This window comes from Cuculus canorus, chromosome 33 (assembly GCF_017976375.1).
Source record: "Cuculus canorus isolate bCucCan1 chromosome 33, bCucCan1.pri, whole genome shotgun sequence".
In the NCBI taxonomy this organism is placed as follows: domain Eukaryota; kingdom Metazoa; phylum Chordata; class Aves; order Cuculiformes; family Cuculidae; genus Cuculus; species Cuculus canorus.
The window spans coordinates 204,580-224,473 of record NC_071433.1 but is presented as its reverse complement, the minus strand read 5'-3'; the positions used below and the strand labels follow the sequence as shown (position 1 = coordinate 224,473).

General features: G+C 63.8%; 2 protein-coding genes across 2 annotated transcripts; one reads left to right on the top strand and one right to left on the bottom strand.

Moving 5' to 3' along the window:
- Positions 1 to 1,438: 1,438 nt before the first annotated feature.
- On the bottom strand, positions 1,439 to 10,110 carry GRIN2D (glutamate ionotropic receptor NMDA type subunit 2D; the record flags this gene model as incomplete). Its single annotated transcript, XM_054052414.1, is given in 14 exon segments — positions 1,439 to 1,478; positions 1,480 to 1,535; positions 2,086 to 2,321; positions 2,763 to 2,950; positions 3,646 to 3,806; positions 4,318 to 4,547; positions 4,692 to 4,817; positions 5,282 to 5,435; positions 5,814 to 5,982; positions 6,712 to 6,923; positions 7,163 to 7,277; positions 7,543 to 8,135; positions 8,678 to 9,093; positions 10,034 to 10,110. Coding segments are annotated over 13 exon segments (2,685 nt in total), but the record flags the coding sequence as incomplete, so codon positions are not given.
- A 3,324-nt stretch (positions 10,111 to 13,434) lies between these two features.
- Positions 13,435 to 19,618, top strand: TMEM143 (transmembrane protein 143). The gene is made up of 9 exons (XM_054052353.1): positions 13,435 to 13,502; positions 14,250 to 14,331; positions 15,126 to 15,401; positions 15,752 to 15,856; positions 16,193 to 16,408; positions 17,159 to 17,286; positions 17,848 to 18,127; positions 18,537 to 18,702; positions 19,057 to 19,618. The coding sequence occupies exons 2-9, from the start codon at positions 14,251 to 14,253 to the stop codon at positions 19,350 to 19,352; spliced, it is 1,548 nt and encodes a 515-aa protein (XP_053908328.1). The 5' UTR covers positions 13,435 to 13,502; position 14,250; the 3' UTR covers positions 19,353 to 19,618.
- Positions 19,619 to 19,894: the final 276 nt, after the last annotated feature.

Here is a 19,894-nt window from a genome sequence, read left to right as displayed (position 1 = left end):
GGGGGTCCCCCCAATGCCCCCCCCCCCCCCATGCCGGTCATACCTCAGACTCGAGGCTGGAGAAGTGGGCAGAGCCTCTCCGACCCCCCAAAGCCCCCCCCCACCCGCGATGGTGCCGATGCCGATGATGCCGATGGCGCCGCTGATGATGATGATGATGATGATGGGGGGGGGGGGGACAAAGATGGGGACGAAGGAGCCCACCCGCCCCCCCCCCAGGGCCCCCCCCAGCTGCTCAGATCTTCCAAGCTTCGAGCCACGCCACAATGCGGGGGGGGGCGATGGGGGGGGCCGTGACGCCGGGAGGGGGCAAAGGGGGGTCCCCCCCAACCCCCCCCACCCCAAGGACCCCCTCCCCAATCCCAAAAGGAACAAAAAGGGGGTCCCCAAGGACTTCCCCCCCCCCCCCCAGGACCCCCCCAATCCCGCAACCTCTCGGCCGAGCAGCTCCGGCAGCGGGTGGGGGGGGGTGGAAAAATGGGGGGGCCCCCCCCTAAATATTCCAAGCTGCCCCCACCTCCCCAGCCATAACCCCCCCCGCCTCCTCCTCCTCCCCCTCCCCCCCAGGGCCCCCCCAATTTCTCTGCCGACCAACAGCGCCCGGCGAGAGGGGGGGGCAAGGGGGGTCCCCCCCTTTCTCTGCCCCCCCCACCCCCCCCAGGGAAGGTGCAAAATGGGGGGGGGCCAAACCAGCAAGGGGGGGGGGCGGCGGGGGAAGGGTGGGGGGGGGGTGTGGGTGGGGGCGGGGGGAGTGGGGGGGGCGGTTTGGGGGGGGCCCTGGGGGGGGCGAAGCTGAACCTCCGCCTCCCCCCCCGGTGTCGGATTCGGAGTCGGAGAAATCGGGGTAGAAAGGGGGGGGAGAAGAAAAAAGGGGGGGCGAAGAAAAAAGAGGGGGGTGGGTCCCCCCTCCCCGGCAAAAATGGGGGCGTGGAGGGGGGGGGCGAAGGAGGGGTTGGGTTTCGGGGTCCCCCCCCCCTCCTCCTCCTCCTCGTTGGTGGGGGGGGGCCCGGCGAGGGGGGGGCCTTTCTCTTGGGGGTGGGGGGGGGCTGCGTTCGTCCTCATAAGCCAAACGGGCGTAAGCGAAGGGGGGGTCCTGCCCCCCCGCCCCCAATTCCTGACCGCCCCCCTCACCCCGAAAAGCCCCCCCTTCTTCATACCCCCCCCCCTCCTCCCCATAAGCACCACCCCCCCCTTCCCCAAATTCCGCCCCCCCTAAACTCTCATAGAGACCCCGGGGGGGGCGTCGGGGCCAATGGGGGTAAAAATGATGGGGGGGGGTCCTGGAGGGAGGGGGCGGGGTGCAATGGGGACCCCCCCCCAATTTGGGGGTGGCTGCTGCCCCCCCTCCCCCCCGGCTGAGCCCTTGGGGTTCGATGGGGCCATAAAAGCGGTGGAATGGGTGGGGGGGGGGGCGGGGGGGGGCGGGGGGGGGGGGCCCGGGGAGGGGGCGGGGGGGGGGGGGGGGGGGGAGGGGAGCGAGGGGGGGGGGGCGCGGGGGGGGCGGCGTCCTCGGCGCTGCAGCAGCGGTAAATGCCCTGGGGGGGGGGGGCAGAGGTCTGGGGGGGTCCCTGTGTCCCCATGGCCCCCCCCGGCCCCCATGGCCCCCCCATGTCCCTCCATATCCCCTTCATGTCCCCGATGTCCCTTTGCCGTCCCCCGTCCCCTCATCCCCATCGCCCCCCATGTCCCCCAAGTCCCCATCTCCCCCCGTCCCCCCACCTGTCACCATCTCCCCCCATGTCCCTTTGTCCCCCATCTCCCCCCACGTCCCCCCATCTCTTTGTCCCCCATATCCCCATCTCACCCCCATGTCCCCACATGTCCCCACGCCCTCATCTCCCCCCATGTCCCCATCTCCCCATCTCTTTGTCCCCCATGTCCCCATGTCCCCCTCCACCCTCATCTTCCCATGTCCCCCCCATCTCTTTGTCCCCCACGTCCCCGTCTCCCCCCCATGTCCCCACACGTCCCCACGCCCTCATCTCCCCCCATGTCCTCATCTCCCCCCATGTCCTCATCTCCCCCCATGTCCCCACGTCCCCCTCCACCCTCATCCTCCCCCCATGTCCCCCCCTGTCCCCGTACCCTGCTGAAGGCGAGGAGGCAGCGCAGCCTCCCGGGCGCCCCGAGGCGTCTCCTCCGCAGCCTCCAGTGCAGGAGATGCTCCCAAGCGAAGACCAGAAGGCTGAGGCCCATGGCCACCAGCAGCATGTAGAAGACGCCCGCCATGTTCTCAATGTCCAACTTGGAGCTCATCACCTCCAGCTTCTCCTGGTGGCAGATCCCCGACAGCCACAGACGTTCCAGCATCTCAATCTCGTCTGGGAAGAGGGATGGGGAGGTCATCTCAGATGAATTAGGTGGCATCTCAGATGGGTTGGGGGTCGTTTCAGTGGGTTTAGGGTCATCTCGGATGGGTTAGGGGTCATCTCAGGGCATTGGAGGTGATCTCAGATAGGTTGGGAGGTCATCTCAGGGCATTGGAGGTGATCTCAGAGGGGTTAGGGGTCATCTCAGGGGATTTGGGGGTCATCTCAGGTGGGTTGGGGGTCACACCAGGGGGTTTAGGGGTCATCTGAGATGGGTTATGGGTCATCTCAGGGTGTCAGAGGTCATCTCAGATGGGTTGGGCGTTACCTCAGATGGTTCAGAGCTCATTCCATGGGGTTCTACGCCCATCTCCCAGGGTTGGGGGTCACTCAGAGAGTTGTCTCCTCCCTTACCCCCCTCCCCAGTCCCTTCCAGTCCCTCCCAGTGCCCACCGTCGCCCAGGAGCTGGAGCAGGGCGAGGTCCACGGGGCGCTTCCAGCGGGAGCCGCGTTGGAGGGCGATGCCGTAGCCGGTGGAGGCAAAGACCTTGCCCGAGCCGATGGTCACCAACTTGCAGCCCTCCTCCTTGCGCGCCATGTAGTTCAGCACCGCCGCGTCGTAGATGAAGGCGTCCAACTTCCTGCGGCCACCACCACCCAACTCTGGTTGCCCAGCCCACCTGGGGCCACCAAACCTCGCCCGGGGCCACTAGAAGCAACCTCTGGCCACCAAAAGACTCCCACGGTCACCAAAACCCATCCATGGCCAACAGGAACCACCCATTCATGACCACCAAGTCCAAACCACTTCCATGGTCAGCAAAAGCCCTTCATGGCCACCAGGACCCTCCCATTCATGGCCACCAGAACTCATCTTTGGCCACCAGAACCCATCCATGGCCAACAAGAACCACCCATTCTTGGCCACCAAGCCCAGCCATGGCCACCAAAACACTTCCATGGCCACCAAAAGCACCCCATGGCCATCAGCACCCTTCCATTCATGGCCACCAGGACTCATCTATGGCCATTAGGACACATCCATGGCCACCAGGAACCACCCATTCATGGCCACCAAACCACTTCCATGGTCACCAAAAGCCCCCCACGGCCACCACGACCCACCCAAGGTCACCACAATGCATCCATGGCCACCAGGACCCATCCATGACCAACAGGAACCACCCATTTATGGCCACCAAGCCCATTCATGGCCACCAAACCACTTCCATGGTCACCAAAAGCCCCCCATGGCCACCAGGACCCTCCATCCATGGCCATCAGGACCTACCCGTGGCCACCAGACCCCTCCCCGTGGCCAGCAGAACCCCCGTACCCGGTCTTAAGGTGGTGCAGGGCATCCTCCACGCCGCGTTGGTTGAACCTCACCATGTAGCTGTGCATGTCGGGGTAGTTGCTGCGGATGTTCTTCTCGGTGCTGCCGTTGGGCACTGTCCCAAACTTGAGGGGTGGGTACTGCTCCTGCGGGCGCTGGAACTGCCCCACGGACACCCATGGACCTCCAGGGGCACCCACGGACACCCACGGACCTCCATGGACCTCCAGGGGCACCCACCAGCACCCATGGACCTCCATGGACACCCTGTGTCCCTGTGTCCCCTCATGTCCTCCACGTCCTCCATGTCCTTATTTCTCCCTATGTCCCCTCATGTCCTCTATATCTCCATGTCCCTCATGTCCGCCATGTTCTTCATGTCCCCCATGTCTCTATGTCCTCCACATCCTGATGTTCTCCCTGTCCTTTGTGTCCTCCGTACCCCTGCACCCTCGATGTCCCCAATGTCCTCCATGTCCTCCACATCTCCATGTCCCTCATGTCCTCCATGTCCTCCACATCCCCCACGTCCTCCATATCCTGTTGTTCTCCCTGTCCTTCATGTCCTCCATGTCTTCCACGTCCTCCATATCTCCATGTTCTCCCTGTCCTCCACATCCTCCACGTCCTCCATATCTCCCCGTGTCCCCTCCTGTCCCCCCCTGGCGGTACCTTGCGGTCACTGAGCCCCGAGACGGTGTCCACGTACTCCTCCTGGATCATGAAAGCGGCCAAGTTGGCCGTGTAGCTGGCCAAGAAGATGACAGCGAAGAAGGCCCAGACCAGCACCATGATCTTGCTGGTGGTGCCCTTGGGGTTCTCCACTGGCACTGAGTTGTTGAAGACCAAAGCCCAGAGCAACCAGATGGACTTCCCAATGGTGAAGGTGGAGCCTCCAGCGCCTGGAGGGATGTGACATGGGGTCACCAAGGGTTGGGGACCATGGAGGGACACGGATGGGATCTCCAAGGTTTGGGGACCATGGAGGGACACAGGATGGGATCTCCAAGGGTTGGGGACCGTTGGGTCCTTGTGGTGGCACTCACGCTGGCCGCTGGTCAGGCTGCGGTTGTAGCCCCCAGGGCTGAAGTACTCGAAGATGAAGACGGTGACGGCCACCACCGTGAGGCACATGACGAACATCATCACCCAAACGGCCGGGCTGTACGGCTCTGGGGACACCAGGACGTCACCATGGGGGTGGTGGGGACACACCAGGGTCCCCTGGGGCCACCTCCTCCTCCTCGGGGACGTCCCCAGAGCCACCGCAGACATCTCCATGGCCAACAGCCAACCCCCAATCTCCCCATGGGCCCTCCTGGACCACCGCCCCCCAGGGCCCCCCATATCCCCCCATTTTCCCCTGTCCCCCCGTGTCCCCATGTCCCCCACATCCTCATGTCCCACCATGTCCCATCACCCTGATGTCCCCCTGTGTCCCCCCATGTCCCATTTCCCCCCATGTCCTCCTGTCCCCCTACGACCCCATGTCCTCATGTCCTCATGTCCCACCACATCCCCCATGTCCCACCACGCCCCATCTCCCCCCACATCTCCCTGTGTCCCCACATCCTCGTGTCCCACCACATCCCCCATCTCCCCCCATGTCCCCGTGTCCCCTCCTGTGTCCCCGCACCCAGGAAGGCCGAGGGGGACACAGTGCCATTGCTCCTGGACACCATGACACTGATCCCGGTCTCCACAAAGGGGACAGAGAAGTCAATGATCTCAGACCGTTCCTCGTTAATCGTTAACGAGCCGATGGCCATGTCTGCACGCCGGTAGAAAACCTGGGGGTGAGACAATGACAGAGGGGTCTCCATGGACCCCGACATCCTCCATGGATGGTGGTTGCGGTGATGGCTTCTCCCCAACCCTTGGTCCCACCATGTTTTGGAACTCCTCTTCAACTCCTGGTTCTCCTGAAGTTTGGGGGGGGTCTCCATGAACCACTGAACCCCCACAAATTGGGGGTATGTCTCTCTCATGGAAAGTTCTGGTGGTTTTGCTGGTGGTTCTGGTGGTGGTTTTAGTGCTGGTTGTGGTGGTGACTTCTCCCCACCCCTCGATCCCACCATGTTTTGGAGCTCCCTCCTCGCACCCTTGGTTCCCCCCAAGCTTGGAGGTCCCTTCCTGCCCCAGGGGGGTTTCGGGGTGTCCCCTCCCACCTCTCCGACCATCCCGTTCCAGACACCGTCGATCTTCTTGCCGTGTTTGCCGTTGGTGACCAGGTAGAGGTCGTAGGTGAAGCCCACGCTCCGTGCCAAGCGCTTGAGGATGTCGATGCAGAAGCCCTTGCAGCACTTCTTCTCCAGAAGGGGCACCTCGGCCGGGGCACTGCAGGGGAACCCCGACATCAAAGGGGCACCCCCAAAACCATGGGGACACCCCAAGGCCTTGAGGACACCATCAGGGTCTTGGGGAAACCCCAGAGCGGTGGGAAGACCTCAAGGTCTTGGGGAACCCCCCAAAAACATTGGGGAGATCCTCAAGGTGGTGGAGACACCTCAGGGTGGCCATGGGGACACTTCGAGGTCTTGGGGACACCATCAGGGTCTTGGGAAACCTCAAGGTGGCGGGAAGACCTCAGGGTGGCAGCAGGGACACCCAGGGGCATTGGAGACCCCTCAAGGTGGTGGGAACACACCCATGGTAGCAGTAGGGGTGTGAAAGGAGCCCCAGTCCCTCCCAGTAACCACCCAGTCCACTCCAGTGCGGTGGTGGCAGTAGGGAGACCCAAGGCCTCCAGGGGGCTCTGGAGGTGTTGGTGGTTGGGTGAGTGGAGACACTTGGCGGCTCTGAGGTGTTGGGTAGACAGTTGGTGGCTCTGGAGGTGGTTGGGTTGACAGTTGGTGGCTCTGGAGGCGGTTGGGTTGGGTTGAGGTGGTGGCTCTGGAGGTGCTTGGGTTGGGTTGGGTTGCGCTGGTTCGAGATTCTTGGCAGCCCTACGGTTGGTTGCCTTGGGGACACTTGAGGACCGTATGGTGCCTCCAGAGCTGGTGGAACCCCCTCCAAGGTGTTGCGACCCCCGATGCCCCGCCCGACGGCGACTGCCCCGGTCACCACCTATGGGTTCGGTTGAGCTGGCGCCGACACGGCACCGAGTCGCGGATGCAGGTGCCGGTGATGGGGTCAATGTTCTCCACGATGACGAAGGGTCGCTCTTCCAACGTGGCCACGCGGAGGTGTTGCCCATCCGGCACCGGCTGCAGGAACCGCCCGTAACGCGACCACGCCGGGTACTTGAGCCGCAGGCGCCGCTGCTCCCAGCTGCCAACCTGGGGACACGGGGAGCGGTTGCACCGGGGGGACAACAGGAATGGGGGGAACCATGGGGAGAAGCCAATGGAACCAGGGGGGCAACAGGGATGGGGGAACCATGGGGAGAGGCCAATGGAACCAAGGGGGCAACAGGAATGGGGGAACCATGGGGAGAAGCCAATGGAACCAGGTTGGGAGGTTCTGGAGACCCTTGGGGTTGAGTTGGGGACAGTCAGGAGGTTCTGGAGATCCTCACCACCTCCCAGTTGCGCTCCTTGTTGAGGGAGATAACGACCAGCGAGGGGTTGACGAGGTAGCCGTCCTCATTAAAGGAGAAGTCCTTCTGCCCCCAGGTGATGTTCATGAAGTACCTGGGGAGGTGGCACCATCACAGGTTGGGTTGGTGGACACTTGGGTGGCTTCTGAGGGGTTTGGGGACAGCCCAGGGACGATTCGGTGACAGTTGGTGGCTCTGAGGCGGGTTGGGGTGGGGGCAACTAGGCGGCTCTGGAGGTCATTGTGGGGACAGTTTCATTGGGGATGGCTGGAAGGCTCTGGAGATCTTTGGGGTTGGGTTGGGAGATTCTGGAGATCTTTGGGGTTGGGTTGGGGAGGTCGGGTGGCTCCATCTCTCACCGGTGGAGGTTGTCGTTGATCTGGGTGACGTTGGGCGCCCGGCAGTCGTTGTTGAACTCGGGGATGAAGCCGTAGTCGCGCAGGAGGGCTTCGGCGCCCTTGGCCACGATGGCCACGCCGTTATGGACCCGATGTTGAAGGTCGTCCCTCCAACCGGCCGACAACACCGCAAACAAACCGGCGGGGAGATGTTCCGGCAACTGTTCACTTCCTCCAAGGTTGGTGCCCACCACGAACCAGATGTAACCGGGTCCGGCCAAACCGGCGTCACGAGCTGCCCGGAAGATGGCCTCAGCTTCTTCTCGTGAGCAGTAGAGGAGACGGATTTGGGCGTTGACCTCTCGTAGTTGGCGGCGCAACCGCGAGCCCTCGGGGTCGTCGGTCAAGTTGAGGGTGAGGACCCCTCGGTGTTCCCAACCGATGAAGCTGCTGTCGGTCAAGACCTCCACATAGTCCACAAAGTCTTCGTAGCCGGGAAAAAGGGTGGTGACCACGGCGAAGGTCGTCCAGTCGTATTCTTCCAACACCTCGAAGATCACCTGGAGCTGCTGCTCGGTGGAGGAGCCCAGCTGGAGGAAGGTGGAGCCTTTCTCCTGCGGTGGGAAAGGGGGGGACAATGGGGACACCGTTGGATTGAAGCTGATTGGGGTGGGTTGAGCTGGTGGCTCTGGAGGTGGTTGGGTTGGGGACAGTTGAGTTGGTTTGGGTTGAGGACAGTTGGTGGCTCTAGAGGTGGTTGGGTTGGGGATGGTTGGATTGGGGACAGTTGGTGGTTCAGAGGTGGTTGGATTGGGGACGGTTGGGTTGAGTTGGGGACAGTTGGTGGCTTGGAGGTGGTCAAGTTGGATTGGGGACAGTTGAGTTGGTTCGGGTTGAGTTGGGTTGGGGACAGTTGGTGGCTCTGGATATGGTCAGGTTGAGTTGGGGAGATGTCAGTTGGGGACAGTTGGGTTAGGTTGGGGACAGTTGGCTCTGGAGATGGTTGGGTTGAGTTGGAGATGGGTTGGGGAAGTGGGGTTGGGTTGAGCTCGTGGCTCTGGAGATGGTCGGGTTGGGTCAGGGACAGTTGGGTTGGGGACAGTTGGTGGCTCTGGAGATGATCGACTCGAGTTGGGGACGACGGGGTGTTGCCCACCTTGGGCGTGAGGACGATGGCCGCGCCGCCGTTGATGCCGATGATGGGCACAGAGGTTTGGGCCGAGATGAAGTCGAGGATCTGGGCCACGGCCTCGGAGCGTGTGTCGTCCTCGAAGACGACGCCGTGGATGCGCAACGAGGAGAGGACGTCGCACAGGCGGACGATCAGGCTCCGGGGGTTGGTGTCGTTGAGGACAACCCCCACTGGATTGACCTCCAAGGAGAAGTTGCGGAAGGCGGCGGGCGGCAGGCGGGGCCCGGCCGGGCCGTAGGAGGCACCACTCAAGATGACGGCGACGTTGAGGGCGCGACGAGGCCCCTCCGGCGGCAGGAAGGGGCTGGCGCAGGCCAAGGCCAGCGGGAAGAACATCCTGATGGTGGCCACCAAGCCCACCGGGGTCATGGCGCCGCGCCCTGAGGGAATTGGGGGCACCGTGGGGAGAGAATCCATGGGGAGAAACCAACGGCATCATGGGGACCGTGGGAATGGGTGGAGGCCATGAGGACAACGGGAATGGCGGCCACCATGGGGAGAAACCAACGGCACCTTGGGGACAATGGGAATGCGTGGAGGCCATGGGGACAACCCGATAGAATCATGGGACCATGGGTATGGGTGGAAGCCATTGGACAACCCAATGGAATCATGGGACCACAGGAATGGGTGGAGACCATGGGGACAACGGGAATGGGGGCCACCATGGGGAGAAGCCAACGGCACCATGGGGACAATGGGAATGGGGGCCAGGAGATGGCAGGAGGTGCCAGGGAGGCTCCAGTATCAACCAGTATCTTCCAGTATCCACCAGAGCCCCCTCCCCTGGTCCCATCAATGTCCACCAGGGCCAACCAGTGGCCACCAGAGACCCCCAATGGCCCCCAGTATCCCCCAATGGCCCCCCCAGTGTCCCCCAGTGCCTAGCAGGGACCAAGCAGGGTCACTGTCCCCATGGGGGGACACACGACACCCAACTGTGTGTCCCCAAAGAGCGAAGGGGGGGGACAAAGCCGTGAGGCACTGCCCCAGCCCCCCCGTGTCCCCCCATGTCCCACCCTGTGCCCCACCCTCCCTGCCCCCCATGTCCCCATGTCCCCCCTCGGCTCCATGTCCCCACATGTCCCTAAGTCCCCCCATGTCCCCGCCATGCCCCCCCCAGTGTCCCCAAGCCCCTTCATGTCCCCATCTCCCCCCATGTCCCCCCATATCGTCTATGTCCCCCCATGTCCCCAATCTCCCCCCACGTCTTTTCCTGTCCCCCCCACGTCCCCCACATCTCCAATCCCCTCATCTCCGCCCGTGTCCCCAAATCTCCCCCCATCCCCGTGTCCCCCCCCCGTGTCCCTCAAGTCCTACCTGGCCCGTGCTCGGCGCCGGGGGGCTCGGCCTCATCTCAGCCACGATGAGGGGGGGGTTGGGGACACGGGGGGGACCTGGGGGGGACACAAAGGGGGGGTTGGGGACATGGGGGGGACACAGGGGGGGACCTAGAGGGGACACAAAGGGGGGTTTGGGGACATGGGGGGGACCTGGGGGGGACACAAAGGAGGGTTTGGGGAGACAGGGGGGACATGGGGGGGACACAAAGGGGACACAAAGGGGGGGTTTGGGGACATGGGGGGACCTGGGGGGACACAGGGATGAGGGGGCGGGGGGAGCCAAGGGGGTGGCACCTGGAGGGGTGAGCAGCACAGCTGGGAGCCCCTAGTCAGCTCCCAGTTTCCTCCCAGTTCCTCCAGTTCCCTCCAGTACCTCCCAGTTCCCCCAGTTTCCTCCCAGTTCCTCCCAGTTCACCCCCAGTACCACTAGTTCCCTCCAGTACATCCCAGTTCTCCCAGCGGCCCCAGTTCCCTCCCAGTCAGCTCCCACTTGCCCCAGTTCCCTCCAGTACCTCCCAGTTTCCTCCCAGTACCCCCAGTCTCTCCAGTTGTTCCTAATTCTTCCTCCCAGTCCCCCCAGTGCCCTCCACGTCTCCCCAGTCCCCTCCCAGTCTCCCCAGACGCTCCCAGCACCCTCCTAGTCCCTTCCCAGTGCCTCCCACTCCCTGCAGCTGGTTCCCAGTCCCCCCCAGTCCCCCCTCCCAATATCCCCCCTCCCAATATCTCCCCTCCCAATATCTCCCCTCCCAATATCCCCCCCAGTGCTCCCAGTCCCTCCCAGTGCCCCCCCCAGTCCTTTCCCAGTACCCCTCAGTCGCTGCAGCTGGTTCCCAGTCCTCCCCAGTGCCCCCAGTCGGGTCCCAGTCCCTCCCAGTCCCCTCCCAGTCCCTCCCAGTCTCTCCAGCTGTTCCCAATCCCTCTTCAACATCCCCCCCCCCCCCCGCCCAGTGCTCCCAGTCCTTTCCCAGTACCTCTCAGTCACTGCAGCTGCTTCCCAGTCCCTCCCAGTGCCCCCAGTCAGGTCCCAGCCTCCTCCCAGTCCCACCCAGTCTCTCCAGTTGTTCCCAATCCCCCCTCCCAGTCCCCCCAGCCCCTCTCACCGCCCTCCCCCCATCTCCTCCCAGTCCTCCCAGCTGGTTTCCAGTCCCTCCCAGTGCCCCCCAGTCAGGTCTCAGCCCCCCGCCAGCTCCCTCCCCAGTGCACCCAGTCCCCCCCAGTCCTCCCAGTCATATCCCAGCCCCCTCCCCAGTCCTCCAGTGCCCCCCAGTCCCGTCCCAGTTCCCTCCCAACCCCCTCAGTCTCCTCCCAGTCCTCCCAGCTGGCTCCCAGTGCCCCCTACTCAAGTCCCAGCCCCTTCCCAAGTGCTCCCAGTCCCTTCCAGTCTCTCCAGCTGTTCCCAATCCCCCCTCCCAGTCCCCTCAGTCGGGTCCCAGTTCCCTCCCCAGTGCCTCCCAGTTCCCCCCAGTCAGATCTCACCCCCCCTGCAGCACCCGCTGTCGCTTGCAGAATGCTAATGGGGCTGCGGCTGCGGCGGCGCCGGCGTCTGTCCGTCTGTCCTGGCTCTGTCCCCCTGTCTGTCTGCCCCCCCCCATCCTCCTGTCTGTCTGTCTCCTTGTCTGTCTGTCCCCCTCATCCTCCTGTCTGTCTGTACCCCTGTCTCTTTGTCTGTCTCTCCCCCTTGTCTGTCTGTCCCCCGCCGTCCCTGTCTGCTTGTCCCCTTGTCCCCTTGTCTGTCTGTCCCCGCCCATCCCCCTGTCTGTCTGTCTGTCCCCGTGTCCCCGTCTGTCTGTCCCCTTGTCTGTCTGTCCCGTTGTCTGTCTGTCCCTATCTGTCCCTCTGTCCCCTTGTCTGTCTGTCCCCGTCTGTCCGTCCTGTCTGTCCCCCTGTCCCATTGCCCCCCTGTCTGTCTGTCCTGTCTGCTTGCCACCCTGTCCCCCTGTCTGTCCTGTCCATCTGTCCCTGTCCATCCCCTCTGTCACCCCCCCCACCTGTCTGTCCTGTCCTCCATCTGTCCCTCTGTCCGTGTCCCCTGTCTGTCCCCCATGTCCGTTTGTCTGTGCCCGCACTGGCTCGCTCTGTCTGTCTGTCCCCTTGTCCCCTGGCCCCATCCCCAGGGCTCCTGGCCCCCTCCTTAGGGGGCTGTAGGGGGGCTATAGGGATGGGGGGGGCTATGGGGCGGCTATAGGGGCTATGGGGCGGGTTATAGGGGGGCTATAAGGGCTATAGGGCGGTTTATGGGGGGGCTATGGGGCGGCTATAGGGGCTATAGGGTGGGTTATCGGGGGCTTATAGGGGCTATGGGGCAGTTATAGAGGCTATGGGGTGGGCTATGGGGGGCTTATAGGGGCTATGGGGCAGTTATAGAGGCTATGGGGGGGTTATGGGGGGCTTATAGGGGCTATGGGGCAGTTATAGAGGCTATGGGGTGGGTTATGGGGGGCTGTAGGGGCTATGGGGGGACTGTAGGGGGGTTCTAGATGGGATGGGGGGGTCCCTGGGGTCGTGCTCACCTCACGCTCCCGATCGCATCGCAACGAGTCCAGCACCGACACGACCCCCAGCCCCGCCCCCTTTTCACGCGCGGGCCACGCCCACTCACATTAAGCCACTCCCACCTCCAATTGACCACGCCCATTCCTTTTGGCCACGCCCCGCCACAGCACTGGTCACGCCCCTGTTGCTGTCCAATCATCCAGTGCTGACCACACCCCCAGCACGTGGCCACGTCCCCTCCAAATGGCCACGCCCCTCCCATTGACCACGCCTCTTCCCAAGCACTGACTCCTCCCTTTCTTTGTCCAAGCAACCAGTGCTGGCCACGCCCCTCCACTGTTGGCCACGCCCTCATAGTGCTGGCCACGCCCACTCATCTGACCACTTCCACGCATGCTGGCCACGCCCTTCACCAATGACCACGCTGGATACATCCGCCCCCCACCCCGGGCTAGTCATGCCCCTTCCTCTGCGCTGCCCACGCCCCTTCCTGCTAGCCACGCCCCTCCGCGTAGACCACGCCCCCACCTCTGCCCGACTGGCCACGCCCACTCATCAACCTTGCCCATGCCTCCAGCCGCCCTCAGTGCTGGCCACGCCTCCTGCCTGCTTTGGCCACACCCACTCCATCTGACATCTCCTATCCCCTGCTGACCATGCCCCCTCTCTGACCACGCCCCTCCCTGCTGACCACGCCCCTCCACTTCGTGGTCCACGCCCCCAGTATTGGCCACGCCCCCTTCCGGGGGCCTGTGGGGGCGCGGCCCAGGACGGTGTAGGCCTGGCAGGGGGCGTGGCCTGATCGCCATGTAGCCATGATGAGCGGTGTGGCCTGTTGAGGGGGCGTGGCCTGAGCATGAGGCAGGCAGGACAGGAAAGGGGCGTGGTCAGCGCTGGGGGCGTGATCAGTGCTGGAGGGGGCGTGGCCAGCGCGGCGCAGGCGCTCGGTCAAGGTCAGGGCCGGCGGAGCGGCGCCGGGCAGGGCGTACCCCCCGCACCCCCCCCCCCCCCCCCCCGAACAACACCCCCCACAACCTGACCCCCCCGCACCCCCAGACCCTGCACCCCAAGCCCTGCACCCCTAAATCCTGCTCCCTCAAACCCTCCAACCCCGTACGCCCCAATCCCTGCACCCCCAAACCTCCCCAACCTCCCCAACCCCCAAATCCTGCACCCCAAACCCCCTGCACCCCAAACCCCTCTGAATTACCCCCCTGCACTCCCTGCGCCCCTAAATCCTGCACCCCAACCCTCCCAGCCCCCCAAAACCCTTCCTGCACCCCAACCCCTGCTCCCCCAAACCCCCCTGCACCCCCAAATCCAGCACCCCAACCCCCTGCACCCCAAACCCTGCTCTCCCAAACCCTCCTGCACCCCCCAACCCCAGCACCCCTAAATCCTAATCCTCAGCTCCCCAAACCCCTTCCTGCACCCCAATCTCTGCACCTCCAGTCCCTCCCAGTGCCCCCCAGTTCCCCCCAGTCAAGTCCCAGCCCCCTTCCAGCCCCCTCCCCATTGCTCCCAGCACCTCCCAGTGTCCCCCAGTTCACCCCAGTCAGGTCCCAGCCCCCTCCCAGCCCCCTTCCCAGTGCTCCCAGTACCTTCCAGTTCCCCCCAGTCGGGTCCCAGCCCCCTCTGCAGTGCTCCCAGTACCTCCCAGTGCCCCCCAGTCCTCATGGCTGTGTGTGTCCCCCCCACAGGATGCTGCGTGCGACGAGAGCTCTGACAGGAGGGACCCCCCATGCCGTGACCTCAACCTTGACCTCAGCCGGGACCCCCTGGGTGATGACCCCCACCCTGACTCCATTGGCCACTACCCCAACCTTGACCCCAACCATGACCCCCATGGCCCTCAACGATGACCCCAACCTTGAACCCAACCTTGACCCCAACCATGACCCCCATGGGCCTCAACGATGACCCCAACCTTGAACTCAACCTTGACCCCAACCATGACCCACATGGGCCTCAACCTTGACCTCAACCTTGAACTCTATGTTGACCCCAAAGGGCACAACCTTAGCCTTGACCCTAACCATGAACTCATTGGCCACAAACCCAGCCTTGACCCCATCCTTGAGCCCATGGACCATGACCCCAACTATGACCCCAACCATGAGCCCAACCATGACCCCCATGAGCCTCAGTGTTGACCCCCACCTTGACCTCAATGTTGACCCAGTAGGCCATGACCTCAGCCTTGACCTCACATATGACCCCCTTGGCCACAACCTCAACATTGACCCCAACCATGACCCCATGGGCGGGCGTCAACGTTGACCCCAACCTTGACCTCACTGTTGACGCAATGGGCCATGGCCTCAACCATGACCCCATTGGCCACAACTTCAATGTTGACCCCAACCATGACCCTGTGGGCCTCAACATTGACCCCAACCTTGATCTCAGTGTTGACCCAATAGGCCATGACCTCAGCCTTGACCTCAACCGTGACCCCCCTTGGTCACAACCTCAACCTTGACCCCAAACTTGACCACCATGGGCCTCAACCTTGACCCCAACCTTGACCCCCAACCTTGACGCCCCGGATGATGACCTCCACATTGACTGCACAGGCCATGCCCCCAACCTTGACCTCAGCCTTGACCCCCTGGGCCACGAGCTCCACATTGACCTCAACCTCGACCCCGACCTTGACCCCACGGGCCACGAACTCAACGCCGGTGAAGCCCCCTGAGGCCTCAGCGCCGCTGGCCGTGTTGGCCGCCGCGGTGGCCCGGGCTCGGGGCAGGTCCAAGCGAGGCCCTGTGTTGCCACCAGGGTGGGAGTTGGAGTTCCGCGACACCTTCATCCCCATCAGCCGGGAACGACTGCAGGGGCTGCTGCTGCGGGTGGGGAGATGGGGGGAGAGGGGGGAGATGGGGGAGATGGGGGGAGATGGGGGAGATGGGGGAAAGGGGGGAGATGGGGAGAGGGGGGAGATGGGGGAGATGGGGGAAAGAGGGGAGATGGGGAGAGGGGGGAGATGGGGGAAAGGGGGGAGATGGGGAGAGGGGGGAGATGGGGGAGATGGGGGAGATGGGGGAAAGGGGGGAGATGGGGAGAGGGAGGTGAGCGGGGAGGGAGGGAGATGGGGGAAAGGGGGGAGATGGGAGAGATGGGGGGGAGATGTGGGGCCGTGGGGGCTATGGGGCAGGGCCGCCGTGGGGCACAGGCCCCATAGAGCCCCCATTGCCCCCAGGAGTTCCACTCCTCAGGATCTGCTCGCGCCTCCTTCGTGGCCGTCGCTGCCCGTCTGGACGCAGCGCTGAGCGCCCGATACCTGCGCCTGCACCAGCACCTGCAGGTGGGGCAGCCGTGGGGCAGAGCTGGGGAGGGCTATGGGGCTGCTATGGGGTGCAGTGGGGCTGCTATGGGGCATTATGTGGTGCTATGGGCTGCTATAGTGTGCAATGGGCTGCTATGGGGCACTATGGGTCACCTGTGGGGCACTATGGGTCAGCTGTGGGTCAGCCATGGGGCACTATGTGCTGCTATGGGGTGCTATGGGTGACATACGGAGCACCTTGGGGCACTATGAGTCACCTATGGGGCACTATGTGCTGCTATGGGGCGCTACGGCTCAGCTATGGGTCACCCATGGCTCAGCTATGGGTCAGCCCCCACACATCTCTCCCTACAGGCTCTCTACGCTCCGCTGGACCCGGACCAGGAGACGGCGCCGGGGGTTGCCCCACACTTGGGGGTTGCCGGGGGATCGCCAGAGGCTGTGGCTCGCCGGGTTCGGCGCTTGGTGGCCGCGTTGGAGCCGCTGCTGCGCGAGGCCAATTTCCAGCGCTTGCCCGAGGCCGCCATCGCCTTCGCCCTCCTTGTGCAGCACCCCGAGGATGAGGCCCAGGTGTGGGGCGGGCTGTGGGGTGCTGTGGGGCCCTATGGGGCGCTGTGGGGCTCTAGAGAGGCTGTAAGGCACTGTAGTGCTCTATGGAGGCTATGAGGCTCTGTAGGGCTCTATGGGGCTCTATGGGGTGCTGTGGGGTGCTATGGGGCACTATGGGGCGCTGTGGGGCTCTATAGAGGCTGTAGGGCACTGCAGTGCTCTATGGAGGCTATGAGGCTCTGTGGGGCACTGTGGGGGCTATGGGTCACTATGGGTCACTCTGGGTCACTATAGGTTGCTCTGGCTTGCCCTGGCCCGCTCTGGGGCTCTATGGGTCACTCTGGGTCGCTATGGGGTGCTCTGGGGCACTCTGGGGTGCTATGGGTCTCTCTGGCTCGCTATGGGGCTCTGTGGTTGTCTATGGGTTGCTATGGGGCTCTGTGGGGCTCTATGGGTCTCTACGGGTTGCTCTATGGGTCACTATGGGTCACTCTGTGGGTCGCTATGGGGCTCTGTGGGTCTCTATGGGTCGCTCTTGATCGCTTTATGTGTCTCTATGGGTCACTCTGTGGGTCTCTGGGTCGCTATGGGGCTCTGTGGGGTTCTATGGGTCTCTATGGGTCACTCTGTGGGTCTCTAGGGGTCTCTATGGGTCGCTCTCGGTCGCTCTATGGGTCTCTATGGGTCACTCTGTGTTGCTCTGTGGGTCTATGGGTCTCTATGGGTCTCTATGGGTCGCTCTATGGGTCGCTATGGGGCTCTGCCCCACAGGTCTCGGTCCGCCTGGAGGATTACGAGTTGCTGCAGTTCTGGGCTCGGGGGCAGCGCCGGGGGCCCCTCCCCACCCCTGAGAGCAGCACCCCACGGAGATGGGGCCGCAGCAGCCCTGCCCCACAGAGGCCAGTGGGGGGCTTGGTGGGATCTGGGGGGGAAGTTGTGGGGGGTCCAGGTGGATTTGAGGGGTTCCAGGGGGGTTTGGGGGATTCCAGGGGGGGGGGGTTGGAGAGTTCCAGGGGGTTTTGTTGGGTTCCGGGGGGGAATTTGGGGGTTCCAGGGGGGGTTGGAGAGTTCCAGGGGGGTGTTGGGGGGTTCCAAGGGGCTTTGGGGGGTTCCAGAAGGGGGGTTGGGGGGGTTCCAGGTGTGTTTTGGTTTCTAGGAGGTGCTTTTTGGGGTTCCCAAAGGAGCTTTTGGGTCTCTAGCAGATGATTTTGGGTTCCAGAAGCAGTTTTGATGTTCTTAGGATCAATTTTAGGGTCCCATGAGGTGTTTTTGGTCTCCATGAAGTGTTTTGGGGGGTTCCAGGTGGCGTTTTTGGTCTCCACGGGGTATTTTTGGGGGGTTCCAGGTGGTATTTTGGGTTCTCGGCATTTCTTTTGGGGTTTCCAGGAGGAGTTTCGGTGTCTCTGGGTCAGTTTTGGGGGTTCCATGGGGTGGTTTTTTTTGGGGGGGGGCGCTTCCAGGCATTACTTCAGCCGGGTGGTGGTGGTGGCTCAGCAACGGGCCGGGGCGCTGGAGTTGGCCGAGTTCCGGAAGGTTCCGTTGGAGGCCCTGGAGCTGCTGCTGGAGAAGGGCCGCGTGCGGACGCCCGGGTTGACGCGCGCCCGCCTGCACTTGGGGCTGCTGGGCTGGGCCGCCCTCCTCTTCCTCAACCTGGGGCTGGGGCTGATGGCCGACCTCAAGGTGGGGGCGACCGCGCTGCTGCTCGGCCTCGGCGTCCTCGTCACCCTGCGCGGGACCAAGGTGGGGACGGGGGGCTGGAGCTCCATGGGATCTGAAAGAGATCTCCATGGGATCTGCATGGGATCTCCATGGGATCTTCATGTGTCCTCCATATCATTATCTCCATGTGACCTCCATGGGATCTCCATCTGATCTCCACATGATCTCCACACCATCTCCACGTGATCTCCATGTGATCTCCACACCATCTCCACATGATCTCCATGTGATCTCCATGTGATCTCCACATGATCTCCATGTGATCTCCACACCATCTCCACATGATCTCCCCATGATCCCCACACAATCTCCACATGATCCCCACGATCTCCACATGATCTCCACACAATCTCTATGTGATCTCCCCGTGCTCTCCCCATTCTCTCCACGCCATCTCCCCGTGCTCTCCCGGTGCCGCTCTACGGCGCAGGCGTTTGCCCGTCGGCGTGAGGCGGCGGCGCTGGAGCTGGCGCGGAGCCGCTACCGCCGTAGTGCGGCACAGCACGAGGAGCTGTTGGCGGCCATAACGCGCCGCGCGCAGGACGAGGCCACCAAGGAGGCACTGCTGGCCCAGACCTTCCTGCCCCACTGCGGGGGTGAGGCGGGACGGGGGGAGAGGGGAGAGGAGAGGGGAGAGGGGGGAGAAAGGGGAAAGAAAGAGGAGAGAAGGTGGAGAGGGAGGAGAAGGGGGAGAGGGAGGAGAAGGGGGAGAAGAGGAGAGGGGGAGAGGGGAGGGAGGAGAGGGGGTGATTTGGGGGCTCGGGGGAGATTGGGGCTCGGGGTGGGGGCACAGGGGGGGACATGGAAGATGTGGGGCCATGAGGGCACAGGGGGCAGATGGAGGGCTCAGGGTTGGCTTGGGGGTTCGTGGGGGGTTTTGGGGTGAGTGGGGAGTGTTGGGGTTTTGGGGTCCCTGTTTGGTTTTGGGGTGCCCTGACCCCCCCCTCCAGGCCCCAAGGAACCACGGGCGCAGATCGAGGAGCGGCTCCAGACGCAGGTGGAGGAGTGGCTGGAGCGGAATTTCGGGGTACCCCTTGCCTTCAACGCCCCAAGAGCCTGGGAGTGGCTGCGGGCCCTGGGGGGGCACCCCAAAAGCGAGGGGGGGGAACCTCAAAACCATGAACACACCTGGGGGGACCCTGGCTCTTGGGGACACCCCCCTTCAGAACCCCCTGAGCCAGCTGGGAGAACCCCAAAACCTGGGGGGGACCTCAAAAGCTTGAACACCCCTCCTAGCACCCCCTAAACCAGCTGGGGGACCCCAAAACCTGGGGGAGACCCCAAAAGCTTGACCTTCCCCCTCAGCATCCCCTAAACCAGCTGGGAGACATCCAAAACCGGAGGGGACCCCCCCAAACTAGGGGGGACCCCAAACCCCTGACCAGGTTGGGGGGGAACTCCAAATTTGGGGGATCGCCCCCCCCCCCCTCCAGCCCCCCCAGATTGGGGGGGACCCCGGGATCAATAAAGTGGGTCCCATGGCACCCGCGCCCGGCTCTGCTTCAGGGGCCCCCTAAAACCCCAACCCCCCCCACTGGGGGCACCCCAACCTCCACCAAGTCTCCCCCCAAGCTCCCCATTGGGAGCACCCCAAGTTGCCCCCCCCCACCAGGGACTCCCCAACGCCACCCCCCAACCCCCCTTGGGGGGCACCCCAAGACCCTCCTCCCACCGGGTACCCCCTAAAACCCACCCAAGACCCCCTCAAACCCCCATTGAGACATCCCAAGAACCCCCCCCTCACTGGGGGGACCCCAACCCCTCCACGACCCCCCCAGATCCCTCCCC

Coding starts and splice junctions, on each gene's coding strand:
- TMEM143 (XM_054052353.1), top strand. CDS start 14,251: ATGCTGCGTGCGACGAGAGCTCTGACAGGAGGGACCCCCCATGCCGTG. Junction 16,409..17,158: donor ACCCCGAGGATGAGGCCCAG/GTGTGGGGCGGG, acceptor TCTGCCCCACAG/GTCTCGGTCCGCCTGGAGGA. Junction 18,128..18,536: donor TCACCCTGCGCGGGACCAAG/GTGGGGACGGGG, acceptor TCTACGGCGCAG/GCGTTTGCCCGTCGGCGTGA.